This window comes from Delphinapterus leucas, unplaced genomic scaffold (assembly GCF_059928025.1).
Source record: "Delphinapterus leucas isolate spDelLeu-1000000601 "Yukka" unplaced genomic scaffold, BTC_Dleu_Yukka2 spDelLeu_asBTCV2_sq25, whole genome shotgun sequence".
Lineage (NCBI taxonomy): Eukaryota > Metazoa > Chordata > Mammalia > Artiodactyla > Monodontidae > Delphinapterus > Delphinapterus leucas.
Window position 1 is genome coordinate 16,327,134 of NW_028322234.1, and position 18,778 is coordinate 16,345,911.

At 52.9% G+C, this 18,778-nt stretch overlaps 1 protein-coding gene across 4 annotated transcripts in view; it reads right to left on the minus strand.

Annotated features, from left to right (window-relative positions):
* Positions 1–277: 277 nt before the first annotated feature.
* The window catches only part of ATCAY (ATCAY kinesin light chain interacting caytaxin), a 35,884-nt gene continuing 17,383 nt past the window's right edge, over positions 278–18,778 (minus strand). For 2 of the 4 annotated variants that reach the window (XM_089905661.1, XM_089905662.1), the window contains 7 exons: positions 16,684–16,905; positions 15,153–15,338; positions 14,626–14,728; positions 12,894–13,025; positions 12,139–12,225; positions 8,022–8,120; positions 4,885–7,289 (listed from right to left, as the gene is read on the minus strand). In XM_089905661.1, coding sequence (XP_089761787.1) covers positions 7,136–7,289; positions 8,022–8,120; positions 12,139–12,225; positions 12,894–13,025; positions 14,626–14,728; positions 15,153–15,338; positions 16,684–16,905 — 983 coding nt within the window. In that variant the 3' untranslated portion in view covers positions 4,885–7,135. Of the gene's footprint in view, positions 1,914–3,756; positions 3,790–4,785; positions 4,858–4,884; positions 7,290–8,021; positions 8,121–12,138; positions 12,226–12,893; positions 13,026–14,625; positions 14,729–15,152; positions 15,339–16,683; positions 16,906–18,778 lie in introns of those variants that run through there. The other 2 variants (XM_022557668.3, XM_022557670.3) reach the window with 2 other exon arrangements.

Sequence of the window (18,778 nt, forward strand, 5' to 3'; positions counted from 1 at the left end):
GTGGAACACTGGCTTTCCAGGAGTTATTGCATTTACTGTGGACTTGCGGGCCTCGCGGGTCACGTGTCCCTCTCAGCTGAGCAGAGCCAGCCACCTGAACCTGGAGTTCGGGGTGACCTGGCAGATGCCCAGGCACCTTTTAGAAAAGGAGGCACTCTGGGCAGGGGTGGGGGACAAGCTGGCCCAGGATGGAGCGGCCTTTCGGAGGGCAGCCTGCAGAGGCCCATCCACCAGCCTCTCCTGCCTCAGCCTCCAGGTAACTCATCTGCGCCTGGAACATGGTCCCAGTCCTTTATTAGACATTTGGGAAACAGAGCAGAAACACAAATTAAAAAACCCCACCAGACGCCCAAATGTCCTGGCCTCACCGGAGCAGTGCTGGGTTCCAGAAGATGCAGGTCCAAGGCTGCTTAGAAACCCCAAATTTTCCAAGGCAGGAGCCACTGGCATTTGGGGTGGGACAATTCCTTGACATGCAGGAAGCACTGCTGTCCCTTTCGCTCAGCACTGAACGCCACTGGCTCCCTCCTGCCATTGGGATAACCCCAAACGCACCCCCTTGATATCCCAGGTGGAGAAGCATTCAACATCTCCTTTGAGGCCAAGAATCTCCTACTGGGAAATTATTGGGGGAGGGAGGGTCAACCAAACCTGGATGACACCCGCTAAGAAGCCAGCTACAGAGCCAGCAAGGGGGGCCAGACGATGCATCTGCTCGACTTTTGCTCAGATTCATAGAAACAGAGACTCTCAGGGTTGGAGGGGACCGCAGAGGGCCACTTTGTGCAAGTACCGTCCAGCCTTTTCTTGAATGCCTCTAGAGATGGGGAACTCACTCCCTTTAGCTCCGAGCTGACTGGCGTTTCAACCGCATTAGAAAAATGTGTTTTTTTGTCCTAAGGATATCTGCTTCCTTTGAATGCAGGTGGTCGTAGTATCCAGGCCGCTGGTTTTAATTCTCCCCAGTGACCTTTGTAACACTCGAACGTTCAGTACCCTGTATCTTCCTTTTTCTCGATCTGCGTTTCTGGGATGAGCTTATTTCAGCACTGGTTTCTCGGCCTCTGTTCCTGGTGGGAGCCCAAGGGGGCGCATCCCAACCCCATGTTGTCGGGGAGATTAGGGAAGTGGGGAGGCTCATTCCCTCGGTAGGAGGTATTGATCGGGATTGCCCTGTGGCGTGGCCTCTGCGTTCAAGGGGCTTGAGAATGTTCTAGATTGAGGGGGATGTAGGTTCACAACTGTAGAACAAGGATGATTATCAGCGGCCCTCACTGGCGCTGTGGGCTCCGATGCTCCCTAAGAAAGTGGAAGTTATAAGAGGCAAGGGGAGGGCTGTTCAAAGGAAAAGCTGTGAGTTCAAAGGCTGGGCAGTGCCCGGGGGGCACGGCGCTGCTGGGGGTGGGGGTTGAGTTTCCAGGCCAGATGCCCAGGGCTGCGGGGGCCGTTCTGGCAGGAAAGGCACAAGAAGGAATCCAGACCCGGCCAGGGAGTCGATGGGCATCTGTGGCTCCAACCTGAACCAGGTGACAAGCAAGAGAAGGGTCCTGACCAGGATTCTGTGCAGTGGTGTGGTGGTGGTGCGGGGGGTCTCTGAGGCCACCAAGGACGCACAGGCCATGCTCAACGCTTCTTGCTCTTCTTGGCCATGAGCTCATGAGTGTGGGAGGGTGGAGAACTGGGTCCTTTTCCAGAACGCACTAATACTGCATCATTAAAAAAAAAAGTTTTCAAGCAGCTGGAAAGGATGTTGGGTTTCAGACATGGATGGAGGAGACGGACACCCCCCGGAGACTGTGACTCAGGATGAGGTGGGGACAAGATCCAGGGTCAGAGGGCGTCCGACAGAGGTTTCCTGGCATCTGGGATCTTCTTTTGCGTCCTCCTCTGTGCTCACGTCACCTCAGGACATGCTGGAGAGGCAGAAACACAGTCAAGTTATTATTATTGTATTTAAAGAAAGTGGAAAATGTTCCATGTGTGGGGAATCCAAAAGAATGATCTAATCGGCTTTAGTGTGCCCTCAGCAGCAAGAGTGGCACCTGCCTTTCAAGGTCTGCCACCTGTCATCCACCTTCTAGGTATGATTCTGAAGGGGACTTCTCCCTTGGTGCCCCAGCCAAAGAACAAGGCCCCAGGGCTGGTGCCCTCGATCAGACTGGAGGGAGGCTTCATCTCACCCATCTATGCACCAACCCATCTGTCCATCCATCCACCCACCCACCCATCCATCCATCCATCCACCCAACCATCCATCCATCCATCCATCCATCTGTCCATCCACCTATCCAACCATCCATTATTCATTCACTTATCCATCACCCATCCACCTATCTGTCTATCCATTTATCCACCCATCCACCCATATACCTGTCCATCTACCTATCCATCCATCCATCTATCCACCCTCCCACCTACCCACCAGTCCATCTGTCTGTCCATCTGTCCATCCATCCATTGCTCCCAACCATTCCTTCTTTTATGTATTTAATCATTTTAGACATGCTTGTTTTTATCACCTCTACCTGAGGATTCCCAGGAGGAGGTCTAATGCTGCTATCTGTTGTACCGCCGACTTTTTCTCATGGTGAATGATTTCCTCGCGTGTTTTGTGTCTGTGGCTGGGAACTCAGCTCCAGAAGGACTGAGATGGTCTTGTCAGAAATGCATTGAGAACTTGCTTCTATTCAGTGCGCCCAGGGCAGTACTGGTCTAAGACGATTTTTGATGTTTATTTCTCAGCCTGGGGCTTCTTGGGTCACATGGGTAGTATTAAGGCATGTGGCCGGGCCATGTAACATATTTATAGCAGAGTGTGTGATCAAGGATTAACCCTGTAGGTTCCAAAGGAAGGTCTGGCCCTTGCCTGGCTTCTGGGAGGTCACCTCTAAGTCCTTGGAACGTCCTTCCTGATAAGAGTATCTTTGTTTGCCTGGGACCTGGGGTCACCCTGGATAGTCTATGCTGACAATGTGATTTAAGGCAGGAGCCATGGACCATGTGGTATCAGTTCAACCTCTGGAGAGGCTAGAGACGAAGGTCAGCCATATGGGTGGTCCACCGTGCATGTGACTGACCCCCAGTAAATACCCTGGACACCAGAGCTCAAATGAGCACACCTGGTTGGTGACACTTGGTGTGCATCACCACGCCTGGCTGCTGGGAGAATTAAGGGCTGTCCCAAAACAACTCCCTTGGGAGACAACAACTGGAAGCATGCACCTGTCTCCCCTCACCCCACCCCACGCTCTTTTTCCCATTGCTGACTTTGAGCTGTACCCACACTTCCACCTTAATAAACCATAACTGTCAGCAGATCAGCTTTGCTGAGTCCTGTGAGTCTTTCTAGCAAACCACTGGCCCTGAGGGTGGTCTCCAGGACCCGTGACACACAGGGAGGCTTTTCCTGGCAGTCAGGCAGACACACTGAGATAGGTTGTGGGCAGATAGTGCACCCTCTGGCTGAGTAAAATCCTGGGCTTCAGGGGGCCTGGCTCTGGGTGGACATCTCAGTCAGGGCCGCTGTGTGGCTCAGCTCTGGGGCCTCCTGTTAATGACACCCCACTGGAGTGGAGCAGGGACCGGCTGCCTGGCCCCAGAGGAGGCCCTGTTGTCATGGTAACCACGGTCTCCCTGCCTCCCTGGTGCAGCATCCTCCCCCCATCAACAATAAGTCATGAGGCACTCATCCCAGGGTAGGTTCCACATAGAATGTTTCCAAAAAAAGGTGCCAAGATCGCCCCGCTTCCCACCCACCTTGTTTCCTGATCTTCTGTGGCCAGAGCAGACCTGTGGGAAAAGGAAGGAGTCTCAGCATTAGTTGCCTGTCTGGGGAGCCTTGGCATTTGGCCATGAGCCCCATGAGGGCCAATATGGCTTCACCCTGATCTGGCACAAAGCAAGTGTCAGCACGTGTCAGCTGTGTAACAAATGAGCCAGGACAGGCAGTCGTGAGAATGGCTGAGCCCCTTCGCTGCCACAAAATGAAATCACTATTGCTGCTCCAGGTCCACCCACTGAGAAGGCTGAACCCATCCACCGGGACCTGCACAAAGGTCACCAGCTGGAACCTTCATCTGAGGCAGATCTTGGTCTCTCGGCCACAGCAGCTGCCCCTGGTCCCCATGCTTGGCCTGTACTGGATGCAGGGTGGGAGGAGGGGGCAGTGGTCCCAAGATGCAACCGCTGCCCTCAAGGAGCTCAAGGACAGGAGAAGTAGGGTACGACAAGGGTCAAATGCAGGAGGCAGACCTGAAGAAAGAGACAGGAAAGGTGGGACGGGCCTCTAGAGGCCAGGGAGGGGGTCATGCCATCTGTCTACACATCCCAGGGTGAGGCACTAAAGGACTTTCAGTAGAGAGTTGCTGGATTTAAAAAAAAAGGAGGGATTCCCTGGCGGTCCGGTTGTTAGGGCTCCGTGCTTCCACTGCAGGGGGTACAGGTTCTATCCCTGGTTGGGGAACTAAGATCTCTCATACCGCGGCCCAGCTGGGGGAAAAAAAAAAGGAGTATAGGAATGGGAACAACTGCTTAACAGGGTACAGGGTCTCCCTGTGGGCTGTGGAATGTTCTGGAACTGGAGAAGGTGCTGGTTGCCCAAAACTACAGATGCACTAAATTTACATTAAAATGGCTCAATGGAATGGGCCTCATGCTGGCCGATTCACAGTGGTGGTCTTACTTCAGCACCATGGTAATGTCAGATCACCTTCACTGAGGTTCCCTGGGCTCAGCAGCCCCCCGCGGGTGTGGGCTCTGGCCCTGTGGCCACCTGCACACACTTACCTGTCCTCTGCCAGCCCCGCCTCCGCCTTCTCTTCAGACCTGGGCAGGACGCACTCTGGCTGCGGCCTTGCGCTGGGGACAGAAAGAGGTGACGAGGGATGACCAGCCAGCCGAGTGGGCCCAGGGGCTCTCGGCTCCCACTGGCCCCTCTGTTTGGACCCACCATGGCCCGACAGCGATCAGGAGAGGGTTTGGCTGCGCCCGGGGAAGCGCGGGGGCCCAGAGGGTGGACTGCGTGATGGGATGGCCAGGGGTTCATGAAGATGGACGCAGATGGTTGGCGGGGGGGAGGGGGAGGGGCTGTGGGCCATTCCTTGGGGGCGCTTATCTCAGCTTATCGCCGCCGCAGGGGCCTCATGCACTTGCTCCCTGGACGCTGCTGCGCGTGTGCCGTGATTCTGGAAGGTGGGCACCCTGCTTGTCCTGTCATCTCTCTACTCCCATCCATAGCTAAGGCTCAGGAGGCGGGGGGAGCGTAACTCAGACAGAGAGACAGAGGAGAGGGGGACCTGGGGGTGGGGAGAAAGGGAGGAAAAGAAAGAAGCCAGACTGACAGACATGACTACCTCACACCCATCAGGATGGCTACTACCTTTAAAATTAAGAAAAAAAAATTTTTTTTGGCCACACCACGTGGTGTGCGGGATCTCCGTTCCCCAACCAGGGATCGAACCCACAGCCCCTGCAGTGGAAGCACAGAGTCTTAACCACTGGACTGCCAGGGAAGTTCGCAGGATGGCTACTACCTTAAATGTAGAACGTGTGTTATGTTTCTATGTTGGCGAGGATGTGGAGAGATTGGAACTGCGCATGGCTGGTGGGGTGAGGATATCAAATGGGGCAGCCGCTGTGGCAAAGATTCTAGCTGCTCCTTGAAAGATGAAACATCGAGTTACCATAAGATCCAGCAACTCCACTCCTGGGTCTATATACACCCCAAAGAAGTGAAAGCAAGCACTTGAATAGATAACTGTACACGCGTGTTCACAGTAGCACAATTCACAACAGCCAAGAGGTGGAAACCCCCAGTGTCCATCGAGAGGTGATGGATGAACAAAATGTGGTCTATCCGCACGCTGGAATATTACTCAGCCTTAAAAAGGAAGGAGATTCTGACACTTGCTACAATGTGGATGAACCTTGGGAACCTTATGCTCAGTTGGATAAACCAGACGCAGAAGGACAAATACCGTCTGATTGCACTCACACGAGGTCCTGGAGAGTCAGATCCACAGAGACAGGAAGTAGATGGTTAGGGGCCAGGGGCTGGGGGAGGGGCTTGGGAGTCAGTGTTTCATGGGGACAGAGTTTCAGTTTGGGAAGATGAGAAAGTTCTGGAGATGGATGGTGGGAATGGTTGCAGGACAATGTGAATGTATTTAATGCCACCTGGCTGTGCACTTAAAAATGGTTAAGATGGTGAATTGTATGTCCTGTCTATTTTACTGCAACTAAAGGTATTGAAAAAAAAAAGAAAAAGACAGGAAGGAAGGAAAGAGGAAGGGGAGGGAGGGAGGGAGTAGAGAAGAGAGAGGAGGGGAAGGAGGAGAACTCCCTGGAAGGCGTGGGATGGCGGGCCCTGCTGCCCTCCACGCCCCCTTCCACTCCGCTCATCACTATTAAACGACGCTGTGTGAAGCCGCCGTAATTTTTCTCATTATGTATCTCATCTGCCGACATCACCCGTCCTGCCCCAGGATCTGCTTTCCTCACTCGGTGAGGCAACCCTCCCCTTTGCCCTTTGAGGAAACTTCTGGACCAGAAGTTTCAGTCTTAATCGCCTCAGTCTCCCCCAGGCTGGCACAGGGCCTGGCATGCTTTCAACTCACTGAAAGCCCCAACTCTTTCTCAGACTTGCTGTGTGGCCTTGAGCAGGTGCCTTGCCCTCTCTGAGCCTCGGATTCCCAGCCTGTCAGACGCTTTTAGGAATACTGGCCCTGCCCTCCTCTTGGGGTGGAGGGGTGGGGATGGGGGGGATGAGAAAGGATACAGGAATGGTATAAGGGCTCCATAACTGGGTGGGACCAAAATAGTCCTGAAGTTCTGTGAGCACTGCCACTTTCGAAAATTAGCCAATAAGTCAGTGAAGGGGCGATTCTCGGGTAAGTCTGGCAGGGGTGAGCATGGAGCGGGTTGTGTTCCCCCCACTGTCATCAGGATTACTAGGAGGACTCTCTATGGAGTCTACTATTTTTGTCCGGTGGGTTACCTTGGTCCTGATTCTCACAATAATCCTCAGAGTGGCTGTGAACTTTTCACTTGCCTAATGTCACTCTGTGACTAAGTGAGGGAGCCTGGATTTGAGCCTGGATCTGACTCCAAGCCCTCGAGAGAAGGGCAGGGCCTTGAGCTACATGTGTGCATGACATGGGTCCCCACTGAGCTGAAGCCACCAATTTCCCCCCAGCTGTGGGCCCGGCTCAGCGCCAGCCCTAACCTGGCCCGGGCACAGGCCACTCTGCACACACCTTTCTCTCCTGGCCTTGAGCCTTTCCTCTTCGTACCTGGAAGAGAGAGAAAGGAAAGCACATGAGATGCAGCCTGGGAATCCCCTTCCCTCTGGGAACAGGGAAGCAATCTCACTGTCACATCTGAATACACGCCAGGTCTTAGAGCAGAAAGGACAGCCGGAGCTGACGGGTCTACTGGTCTTTTTTATGTTTCCTTCAAGCCTGCCCATGCCCACCCCACCCCAGGGCAGGGGATATCTGTTTTGTTGGTATATTCCACCATCTGGAGTAGATGCGGCTCAGCGGACATTTTTTGCATCAGCCTCGAACACAGCCAGTATAAAGCGACCCCCTCATTGACGTGGGTTTGGTCTACAGGCCCCTCCATCAGGGCAAAGTTTTCCTGTAAAGGGCCAGAGAATCAGTATTTTTGGCTTTGCAGGCCAGTCTCTGTGGCAACCTCTCGATTCTGTTGTAGCTCGAAAGCAGCCATGGATGGTTTGTAAATGGATGCATGTAGCCGTGTGCCAATAAAACTTTATTTATAAAGACAAGCCAGGGGGCCAGGGCTCATTGGCCCCCGGCCTGCACTAGATAGCCAGGCCCGCTGTGTTCTGTAATTTCACAGGAGATTGTTTCCCTGTATTTCCTTCTTTTCTGCTTTCCCACACAGGTCTGGTTCCCTGGCAGCTCGGTTGAGCTGATCAGAGGTGGCTGAGAGGCGAGCAGCCCAGGAGCAATGGGGATGGAGGTGGGGGGGTGTTTCCATGGCCCAGGGACACTCACTGTAGCACGCAGTCTGGGATCTGCACGTGCTCCATGGGGATGAGCTGCTCCAGATCTTCCAAGCTGTGCACATACTGGATCTTGTTGATGAACTTGACGCTGGTGGGAGAAGAAGCAGGGAGACATCTGAAAGCAGGCCCTCAAGGTGGCCCCTCAGGGCCAGAAGGAGCGATGGCCGACAGGGTTGCACACGCAGCAGTATTCCGGGATGCCCCAAGCACCTTCGCCCAAGCTTCCCTCCCCACCTGTGCCAGCCTCCACCCCTGGCCCCTAGTGGGGGAACAGAGCAGAACCCGGGGTCTCCCCTTGCAAGAAGAGAAGCGTCCTGAACTACGTGTTGGACACCAGTCCTTGCTGAGCTGAGGAAATTCTTTGAAGGAAGCAGAGAGGAAAGAGATGCTGCTAGACTCCAGGCCCCATCCTCCCCAGGAGTTGTTCCTCTGTGTGAATCTTCCCAAGAATGCTTTTCTGGCACAATCGCCACTGCCTGGATGGCACCAGTAGTCATTTGGTCACGAGACAGATGCACATGGGGACTGCTGATTCATTCCACATTCTTTCGGGATGAATGGCTTGTTCCGGTCCAAACCCCAGCTCTGGCTGTCTGCTACCCACTGAGGTGCTTTGTCATCAGCGCATTGCTTTGAACTCGTGATTATTTTTTAAAAAATTACCTTAAACCTAATTTTGGTAAAATGTCCAATAAACTTTTTTCAAGGTCAAATCAGTTTTTTTTTCCTTTAAAAAAATTATTTATTTAGTTGCGCCGGGTGTTAGTTGCGGCAGGTGGGCCCCTTAGTTGCAGCACACAAGCTCCTTAGTTGTGGCATGCAAACTCTTAGTTGTGGCATGCATGTGGGATCTAGTTCCCTGACCAGGGATGGAACCCGGGCCCCCTGCGCTGGGAGTGCGTAGTCTTATCCACCGCACCACCAGGGAAGTCCCTCACATCAGTTTTTCTAACGATGAGAAATATAAGGCCAAGAGAATGTAACAGGACACTAAGTCATAAAATAATCAAATAACAATAAAGAAAAGAAAAAAAGTAAGATAGAGTCACATAGTTACAAAACTGTGTCAGAAGTTTTACATCTAATTTTAGAGATTAGATAAGAATTCGGCTCAAACTTTCCGGCACCCGGCAAAAACGGAGACCCATGAGGAATGTTACAGTTCGCAGTGTCCATAAGAGAAAAATACACGGGTTAATCAGCAGAGGCCACTGGTAACTGATCAGGGAATGATAGACGGTTTTCCCACAGAGAGTCACAAAGCGGCCATGTGTACCAGAATAAATAAACCCCACCGCTTTTGTGCAGTTGAAATTTCTTTTCTTTCTTCCTTCCTTCCTTCCTTCCTTCCTTTCTTTCTCCCTTTCTCTCTCTCTCTCTCTTTCTCTCTGTCTCCCTCTCTCTCCCTCCCTCCCTCTCTCCCTCCCTCCCTCCCTCCCTCCCTTCCTACCTTCCTTCCTTCGCTGAGCTACAAAGCTTGCAGGATCTTATTTCTCCCACCAGAGATTGAAGCCGGGCCCTCAACAGTGAAAGAGCAGAGTCCTAATCATTGGACCGCCAGGGAAGTCCCTGAAATTTATTTTCTTTTTTCCTTTTTAAAGAATCATCTCTTTTTTAAAAAATTTATTTTTGGCTGCGTTGGGTCTTCGTTGCTGCACGTGGGCTTTCTCTAGTTGCGGCGAGTGGGGGCTACTCTTTGTTGCAGTGCGCGGGCTTCGCATTGCGGAGCACGGGCTCTAGGAGTGTGGGCTTCAGTAGTTGTGGCACACGTGCTCAGTAGTTGTGGCTCGTGGGCTCTAGAGCACAGGCTCAGTAGTTGTGGCGCACGGGCTTAGTTGCTCTGCGGCATGTGGGATCCTCCCGGACCAGGGCTCGAACCCATGTCCCCCGCACTGGCAGGTGGATTCTTAACCACTGCTCCACCAGGGAAGTCCCGAAATTTATTTTCTTAATTAAAAAAAAAAAATTATTCTTGGAACATGAGTTCTTCCTCCAGTTGGTGTGACAGAAAAGTAAAGGGCCCAGGGACAGGGAGTGAGTCTCAGACCGACTCTACCTGAATACCCCGGGTCTGAGAGGCTCTGAGGGTGGATGATCTGATTGGTTGCAAAGGTTTTTTTAGGGGGCACAGAGGCGACACCTGTGGTCTGAGCAGTGGGCTATAAATACAGGCGAGATCACATCGTGAGGACGCCATGGTAAAGCTTTCCACGTTGTTGGAAATGGGTACCCGGTTTCCACGTGACAATGCTGTCTGCCTGTGAGCTGAGCTCTGTCTTGGAAGCAGGGCTCTCGGGAGGGAGAATTCCAGTCCAGGGCGAGGCACATGCCCATGTTTAGATCATCGGGGGACTTCTTTTTGAGATACAATCACAGAACCTCACGGCTAGGGCCAGGTGGCAGCTCAGAATCTGTCTCCACTTCCCTCGGCTTTTAAACAGGGAAGCTTACTTTACCCCACTTTCCCCTCCTATTTCCCTGAAAGCTCAAAATGAGACCTTTGAAATTCACCACAGGAAAAGCAACCCAGGGAATTCCCAGGTGGTCCTGTGGTTAGGACTCCACACTTTCACTGCTGAGGGCACAGGTTTGATTCCCGCTTGGGGAACTAAGATACCACAAGCTGTGCAGCATGGCCAAAAAAATAATAAAATAAAATAAAAGTAGGAAAAGCAACCCAAAGTGAGAGAATTATTTGCATTCAAGGCAAATTTCAGTTCCCGAATTACGGGATGTTGAGGACAGAAGGCAATTCTGTTAGGCTGAAGTGTGTGTCTACCGTTTTGCCCGGTAATTGTCATCATTAGCACAAACGACCCATAATCAGTGTATTAAAGGCCTGATTTCACTAATGTGCAAATGTCTGAGAGTGCTTGGGAGTCACTGAACAGAGCGTCTGAAGTTGCCTCCTTGCCTCAGTGCTGTGATGCTCTCAAGGCAAAGTTTGACTCCGTCTATTAAACTCATCACAGATTCTTCACTGGGAACGTGGAAATGAAGGGCCTTCATTTAATTCAATGTTTTGAATTATATTACATTAAATGTGCGTTTACTTTTATGTGATTGACGAGGGCGTTTAACATGACTAATTTTGTTTCACTTGCTCTGTGTGTCCAGGTGCTTCTATCTCCTGCATATTCCAAAGAAAGAACCAGTCCCTGAGACTCACAGGAGGTCACCTGTAAGCCCTAGGAATGTCCCGTCTGGTAAGCGTCTTCATTTACCCGGGGCCCATAGTCTGTGCTAAAGATGTGCTTCCTGGTGGGGTCTTGGGCCATCATATCAGTTACTGAGGAACTAAGGGGGCTGCGTGGGCACTCCATCCCCATGTGGCCACGCCTTGGTGGAAACCCTGGACACCAAGGTCAGCTTCTCTGTTGGCAGTACTTCCTACACGTGGTCACACGTCATTGCAGGGAGAACGAAGGGCTTTGGGTACAACTCCACTGGGACAGGGCAATCAGAAGCTCCCTTCTGGCTTCTCCTGGACTCCCACATGCACCTTTTTCCTTTGCTGATTTCAGGGTTCATCCTTTCTCTGTAATCAGCTATAACCCTGAACACAACAGCTTTTCTGGGTTCTGTGAGTCCTCTTGGTAAATCATCAAACCTGAGGGTAGTCTCGGGCACCCCCAAAACACACATGTATCGTTTTACCACATCATTGTGCAGGAGTGGGTCAGACCCTCCTGCCATCCTAATGCCCCTCCCTCACAGATTCCAGAGTGGATGGAGCCGGGCTTCCTTCTGAGGGCGTGTGGTGGGCTGGTGACCTTGCTGTGTGACTCTGGGTGATTCCCTGGAATATTCTGAGCCTCAGTTTCCTCATCCATGAAACGGGCACGGCCAAGTCAACCTTTCAGGGCTGTGGTTGTAAACTTTAAAAGGTATCCAACATTCAATATGGGAGAGCTGGTTGTTACTTATTCCCACCTCCCTACCCCCCTACCCCGTGATGTATATTCGTCATTAAATAACAATACATATGATTTTAAACTGTTTAACGCAACAATATAGATTCATCAGAGAGGAGCTGGAAAATGCAGATTAAAAAATAAGACACACAAAAACCCAGGTGGCTATCCGGGCACAGGTCATGATCTTACCTGATGAAAGGGCGGGAGATGGCCAGCACGGTGCGGATGAACCAGGATGGGTGGACTATGATTAAGGACTTCAGGTTTTTCCGCAATCTGTGTGGGGAGACAGAGGAAGCAAGATGGGCTCCTTGGGAAAGCCCCGGGGAGGGAGCAGTTAACCGGTGTTACCTTCTCTCTGTGCCCAGGAGGTGCTATGCTTATCTCCATTGGCAGGGAGGAGGTGGAATCTCAGTAAAGCTAAGCCCCCTCGCAGAGTTTGCAGGTGGCAGAGCTGATGTCTGGTCTCCAATCTCTCTTAATTTAGAGTCTGAGCATTTGACTTCGTGGCCACTTTCTGAAAGATTTCTGAAAGATTTTTCTGGGGTCCCATGGTTCTGAGCACCTATTATGGGCATGTTGAATTGCAGCCCCCTTATTTGGGAAGAGGGTCATTGTAGGAGAAATTAGTTAAGGTGAGGTCATATAGGAGTAGGGTGGGCCCCTAATCCACTATGACTGGCGTCCTTATAAAAAGGGGACATTTGCACACAAGTGTCCACAGGGGAGATTCTCCCTCACGGCCCCAGAAAGAACCAACCCTGCAGACACCTTGATCTCGGACTTCTAGCCCCCAGAGCTAGGAGACAACACATATCTATTGTTCAAGCCACCCAGTCTGGTGCTTTGTTACAGCTGCCCCAGCTGACCACTACACATCTTTCAGAGGGACCTCAGGACCCCTTGCATCCCGAGGAGGAGGTCCCCCAGCCCCACCCACTCACCTCCTATCAATCATCTGGTAACACTTCTTCAGCCAGCCGATGCCGGGCATCCTCCGCCGAGGCGTGGCACCATTCAGGTACACGATCATGTAATCCTCGGCCACAAGGAGTTCCAGACTGCTGATGACGTACCTGGTCATGGGACACAGACGACAGAGGACCCGACGGAGGGGCTCAGAGTCAGGAAGCCCAGTTCCCGGGACTGAACCCCTGGGGCACCTGTCCTTTCTGCCTCCGCCTGCCCTGGCTCTGCCAGCCACACCTGTTCAGGTGTTGTTGGCTGTCCTGGCATACTCGGCCCGAGCAGAGGGTGGGGGATGACCCCAGCCCACCCCAAATTTGTGTCAGTGGGCACAGTGATTGTAGTAGTTACTATTTTATTGAGCACTTACTAGATGCTAAGTGATTTATATGCATGGTCTCCGATAATCCTGGGAGGTGGGCTTCAATAGCCCCAGATACACCTGGGGAACAGGCACCCACAGCCAACAGTCCATTGCACCAGACATTAGGGACCTGGGGTCTGTCCCAGCCCTGTCTCCCCCTACATGATTTCAGAAGAATTCTTTCTTTTTTTTTCAAACAACATTCTTTAAAAATTTTATATATTTATTTTTGGCTGCGTTGGGTCTTCGTTGCTGTGCATGCGCTTTCTCTAGTTGTGTCGAGTCGGGGCTACTCTTTGTTGCGGTGTGCGGGCTTCTCATTGCGGTGGCTTCTCTTGTTGCGGAGCATGGGCTCTAGGTGTGCGGGCTTCAGTAGTTGTGGCGCACGGGCTTAGCTGCTCCGCGGCATGTGGGATCTTCCTGGACCAGGGCTCGAACCCATGTCCCCTGAATTGGCAGGCGGATTCTTAACCCTGTGCCACCAGGGAAGTCCCTTTTTCTTTTTTTTTAATATTTAGTTATGTATTTGGTTGCACCAGGTCTTTCTTAGTTGTGGCAGGCAGGCTCCTTAGTTGCAGCTCGCCGGCTCCTTAGTTGTGGCATGCAAACTCTTAGTTGCAGCATGCATGTGGGTTGTAGTTCCCTGACCAGGGATCGAACCCAAGCCCCCTGCATTGGGAGCGTGAGTCTTACCCACTGCACCACCAGGGAAGTCCCAGAAGAATCCTTTCCTCTTTTTCAGCCTCTAATTCCCCATCTGTAGACTGGGGAGACTGGGCTCCCTGGTATCTCAGGCCACTTTCCGATCTGACCTTCCATGGCTACCTCCTTGTCCTCTAGCCCCACCTGGCATCCAAGCCCCGCTGTGTAAGAAGGAAATCTTCGTAATGATGATAATAAGAGTGATAACAATTTGCTGAGTTCCTACTGTCATCTGCCAGGCGCTTTATCCATATTATCTGTCTCCATCATAATAAAACTGTACCTGTGTGTCCTTGGGCAAGTGACTTAACCTCTCTGTGCCTCAGGCTCTGCAGCCACAGAATGGGAGGCAACAGTAATCCACAGGGTCCTGTCGAGGGTGGAATTCGTTATCACATACCAAGCCCTTCACTTCGTGGCTGCCACGTAGTAAATGCTCCATAACTGCTAGGGATGATGACAGTTGCACCCGTGAGGCCCAGCGGGCGAGCAGGGGACTCAGATGCAGGTCTGCTGGCGGCCCAGCCCTTCCCTGGTGCCGGGCAGAGCCCCCCACCCAACGTGGTTCTTGCAGCATGGTCCTGCCCACCGGGTGGGACCCTCAGAACTGTGGGCAGCTGGGACGGAGCCGGTGGGCCACTTACAGGAAGAGGTTCTCCATGACGTAGTGGTAGTCGGGGGAGCTGCTGTCTGGGAGGAAGCAGGCGGCAAAGACGATGATGGCATTGAGACCTTCCCCGTAGTACCCTGGGGAGAGGCGGCCAGTGAGTGAGCAGCCCCAAGCAGAGATGGGTAGAGCCATCTCCCAGCTCTGAGCCGCACCCTGCTCTGCCCCGTGCAGCGGCCTCGTCGCTGGCCAGCCCCTTCCCACCCACTGCGCACACTCAGAGGGTACAGCTCTGAGTCACAGCAGCCTGGCTGGAGAAGCCAGCCAACGCTTGACCTGTCTCCGCCTTTGGTGGGGGACGCCAGCCACCCTCGTAGACATCTCTGGTGTGCATCTGGCACATCTATGCCTTGCCCCCCTGCGAGTTTCACCCCTGCACACCCGGACACTAGGGCTTAATTTAACATCCCCCTGGGTCAGAAGAAGAGACTGAGGTCCAGAGAGGACCACTGATGGGCCTCCAGTTGCTGGAGCCGGGAGGGGGCCCAAGGGGTGTGGCCTTACCTCCGTGGGTCACCACCCTCATGTAGGGCCGGATCATGTGCAGGTCAATCCGGTGTTCCTGTTCCCCAATGATCACTGTCCTCCACAGACGCCCGTTGGCGGCACTGCCGTCCTCGGCCGAGCCATCCCCAAACAGGTCTGCACTATCCCCAGGCATATTCTTGGCGGCGGCCACGGGGGTGTCATCTGGAAGCAGCAGGGGGGTGGAAGGTGAGCGGAAGGGACACCTGAGTCCGGACACCTCATCCCAGCTTCCCTCTCTGGGCTACCTTTGCCGCCTGTGGCCATGGAGCCCTCTCCTCTCTCCTCAGGCCAGAGGTGAAACCACTCATCCTACCCTTTGCTGACAGGCGGTGTTAGATTGGGGCTGCTGGGCGAGATGGAGGACCTGGGAGTCCCAAAGTCACGCCTAAATAATAATTTTTCTTTCCCCAAGCCGTGGAACACAGGAAAGTGCTCAGTCAGGTTGGCCTGGGTAGAGCCCGTCTCTTGCTGTGTGACCTTGCACACATTCTTTCCCTCTCTGGGCTTCTCAGGATTCTTAACCACGTTTGAAATATCTGCCTCTTTCCCACCCGTCATCCTGCGATCTTCCCGCCTCAGAAAATAGCCTGGCCGTTTTCCCAGCTGCTCAGACCCCACACCCAGGTGTCACGTTCAACACCCTCTTCCCCTTCATACTCCACATCCACCCAGCAAGTGCTGTGGCTCTGCTTCCGTCCCCATGGCCACCGCCATCGCCACCTTTCTGACCTGTGCTCTTGCCTTGGCATGTCAGCTCAAATAACACCCATCCAGGGAAGCCTGTCCTGGCAACCCTGCAAAGAGGCCTCCCCACCCCCAGGTAGCCTGGTTCAAGGAGTCTCGGCCTGGGCACTTTTGACCTTTGAGGGCCGGTCATTCTCTGTGGAGCCCCCTCCTCCATCCCAGGCGCTGTGAGGTGTGGAGCCACCTCCCTGACCCCACCTACTTGATGCCAGGATTCCCCCAGTCATGACAACCGCAGATGTCCCCAAATATGGCCCAGTGTCCCCTGGGGGCAGGGGGCTGAATTGCCCCAGTGAGAACCCCCTGCCCTCTCCCATCACCTCGTTTCCCTCACAGCACCGATGACCAGGTGCAATTATCTTGTGTACATTTTTTCTGTTACCCAGAGCCTGGCTTTCCAATGGCCATGCGAGCAGGCAGGCGATGTCTATTCCTGACATGCCCCGCCCGATCTCCCTGCCGCCCCCTACACTGCAATCAAGACCGCCTCCACAAACACCTGTGGAATCAGGGGGAGGCCCTTCCTCTGGTTTCGGTCCCCTTTGAGAATCGGGTGAAAGACACATCTCCCAGCAAAGTCCACAAGTCCATGAGAAAATGTGCGTGGAGTCCCAGGAGCTGTCCTGGGAGCCCCAGGTTGGAAGACCTGTCCCCCTTGAGCCTACGGGGATGGAGGAGGGGGGCTCTGGTCAGCTGGTCCCCAAGCCAAAGGGAGCGCTGGGGTCCGATTTGGGGGCTGGGCAGGTGCGACGAGCGACCTCACCTTCCCACTCCAATTCATTGCCATTCCCCAGGAATTCCAGCGAGTCGGTCTCATCTGGGGTCTCGATGTCATCCACGTTGATATCCAGGTCATCGGGGGTGTCCAGGAAGTCATCGGACAGCAGGGAGCCCTCACTCTGGTCCAGGGAAATGTTGATCTCAGGGGCCACCAGCGTCTTCCGCTTACGATGAGCCGCGTTGAAGTTCAGAGTGTTGGGTGGGGCTGTGGGGGAACAGGAAAACAGAAAAAAACAAAAGCGAAACAAGATCAGTCACTTTTGCTGTTTTCTTTCTTCTTCCCCCTCTCCTGTTCCCAACCCAGTGGAGATCCACTCCGCCCTGTTGAGGGGAGTGGTTAGAAGTCAGAGGACATCCTTTCACGGCGGCGGTTAATATAACCCTGTAGCGTGGAGGTCAAGGGCGGACGCTTGGACGTAGGGCAGACCTGGGTTCAGAGCCTGACCTCGCTACTCACCAGCTCCGTGACCCTGCAGTGCCACGTTGCTCTGAGCTTGACTCACTTTTACCATCTGCAAAATGGAACTCACAGGTGAGTCGAGTCAAGGTTGAACAATGATGTGGGGATTAGACCCCGGGCAGCCTGGGCTCCAGATGGTGTGCTCTGGACCTACCAATATCTGCGAGTCTTGTTTCTTCCGGCTAAGGCTGGCAGAGAATGTCCACGTTCTGCTTTTGGCCTCTCTGTGACGCTCAACTCTAACAACTAACTTTTAGTGATCGTGTAATGTAAGCCAGACGCTCTGCAAAGCTCTCCCCTGCGTTTTCACGTTCCAACTTTGCTATTGCCCCCTTTAACAGATGAGCAAACTGAGGCACAGAAGGGCAGGATCCTCCCATGTCACTCTGAAGCCTGTCGGGATGGATATTCCCCATGGTTTAGACCGCTTCCTCCTAAAGACTCTTAGCCTGGACTCTGGTCTCCTTGTAAAAGGTGGTTTCTCCTCCTGGGCTGCCCCCCATCTGACAGCCCGCGGAGCAGAGCCAGCCCCTCAGGTTTACCCTGTTTCATTACACGGCCTTTGAGGACAAAATAAGTAAACTAGTAGGAGACCCCTACCCCTCTTTTATTGGATGAAGACATTCATTGATCCATAATTTTTTAAAATTAATTAATTAATTAATATTTTTGGCTGCGTTGGGTCTTTGTTGCTGCGCATGGGCTTTCTCTAGTTGTGGTGAGCGGGGGCTACTCTTCGTTGCGGTGCACGGGCTTCTCATTGCGGTGGCTTCTCTTGTTGCGGAGCACGGACTCTAGGCGTGCGGGCTTCAGTAGTTGTGGCATGTGGGCTCAGTAGTTGCTCGCGGGCTCTAGAGCGCAGGCTCAGTAGTTGTGGCACATGGGCTTAGTTGCCCCGTGGCATGTGGAATCTTTCCAGACCAGGGCTCGAACCCGTGTCCCCTGCACTGGCAGATGGATTCTTAACCACTGCGCCACCAAAGAAGCCCCCACTGATCCATAATTAAATGGACCACATTTTTTTTTTTCAGTTTGAATCTCACTTTTTTTCACTTTGAATCTCTCGGTCCCTAAGCAGGTCAGAGGTAACTGCTTCAGGAGACACTGGGATAGAAACATTCGCTTTGGCAGAAAATGATCAAAACACAGCAGTCACATTTATCAAGTGCCTGCTATGTGCGGGGCACTGGCATGATTTCTAGCTCTCACCATGACCTTGTGTGGTGGGAAGTGTTACCCATTTTACAGATGCGGACATAGAGGCAGAGACTTGCCCAGGGATCCGACCCCAGGCTTCTCAACTCACTCTGCCTTTTTCACGGGAAGTGTGTTAGGAGCAGTGAATCAGGAGTGCTTGATTTAAAATACTGCTACTCTTCCTGATGGGGTCAAGCTGTGGGTCACAGCATGGTGGCAGTAAGACTAAAGGTACAAGGAAGCACGGCGGCAGTATGCCACCACATGGACCTGGAGGATAGGGCATTGAGCCAAAGAAGATGGTTCTCCAGGCTTAAAACCTATTGGAACAAGTTTCAGACTTGCTGGGACCCGTGACCCCTTTCTTCCTTCCAATTTCTCCCATTTGGAATGAGAATATCTATTCTATGTTCATCCCGCC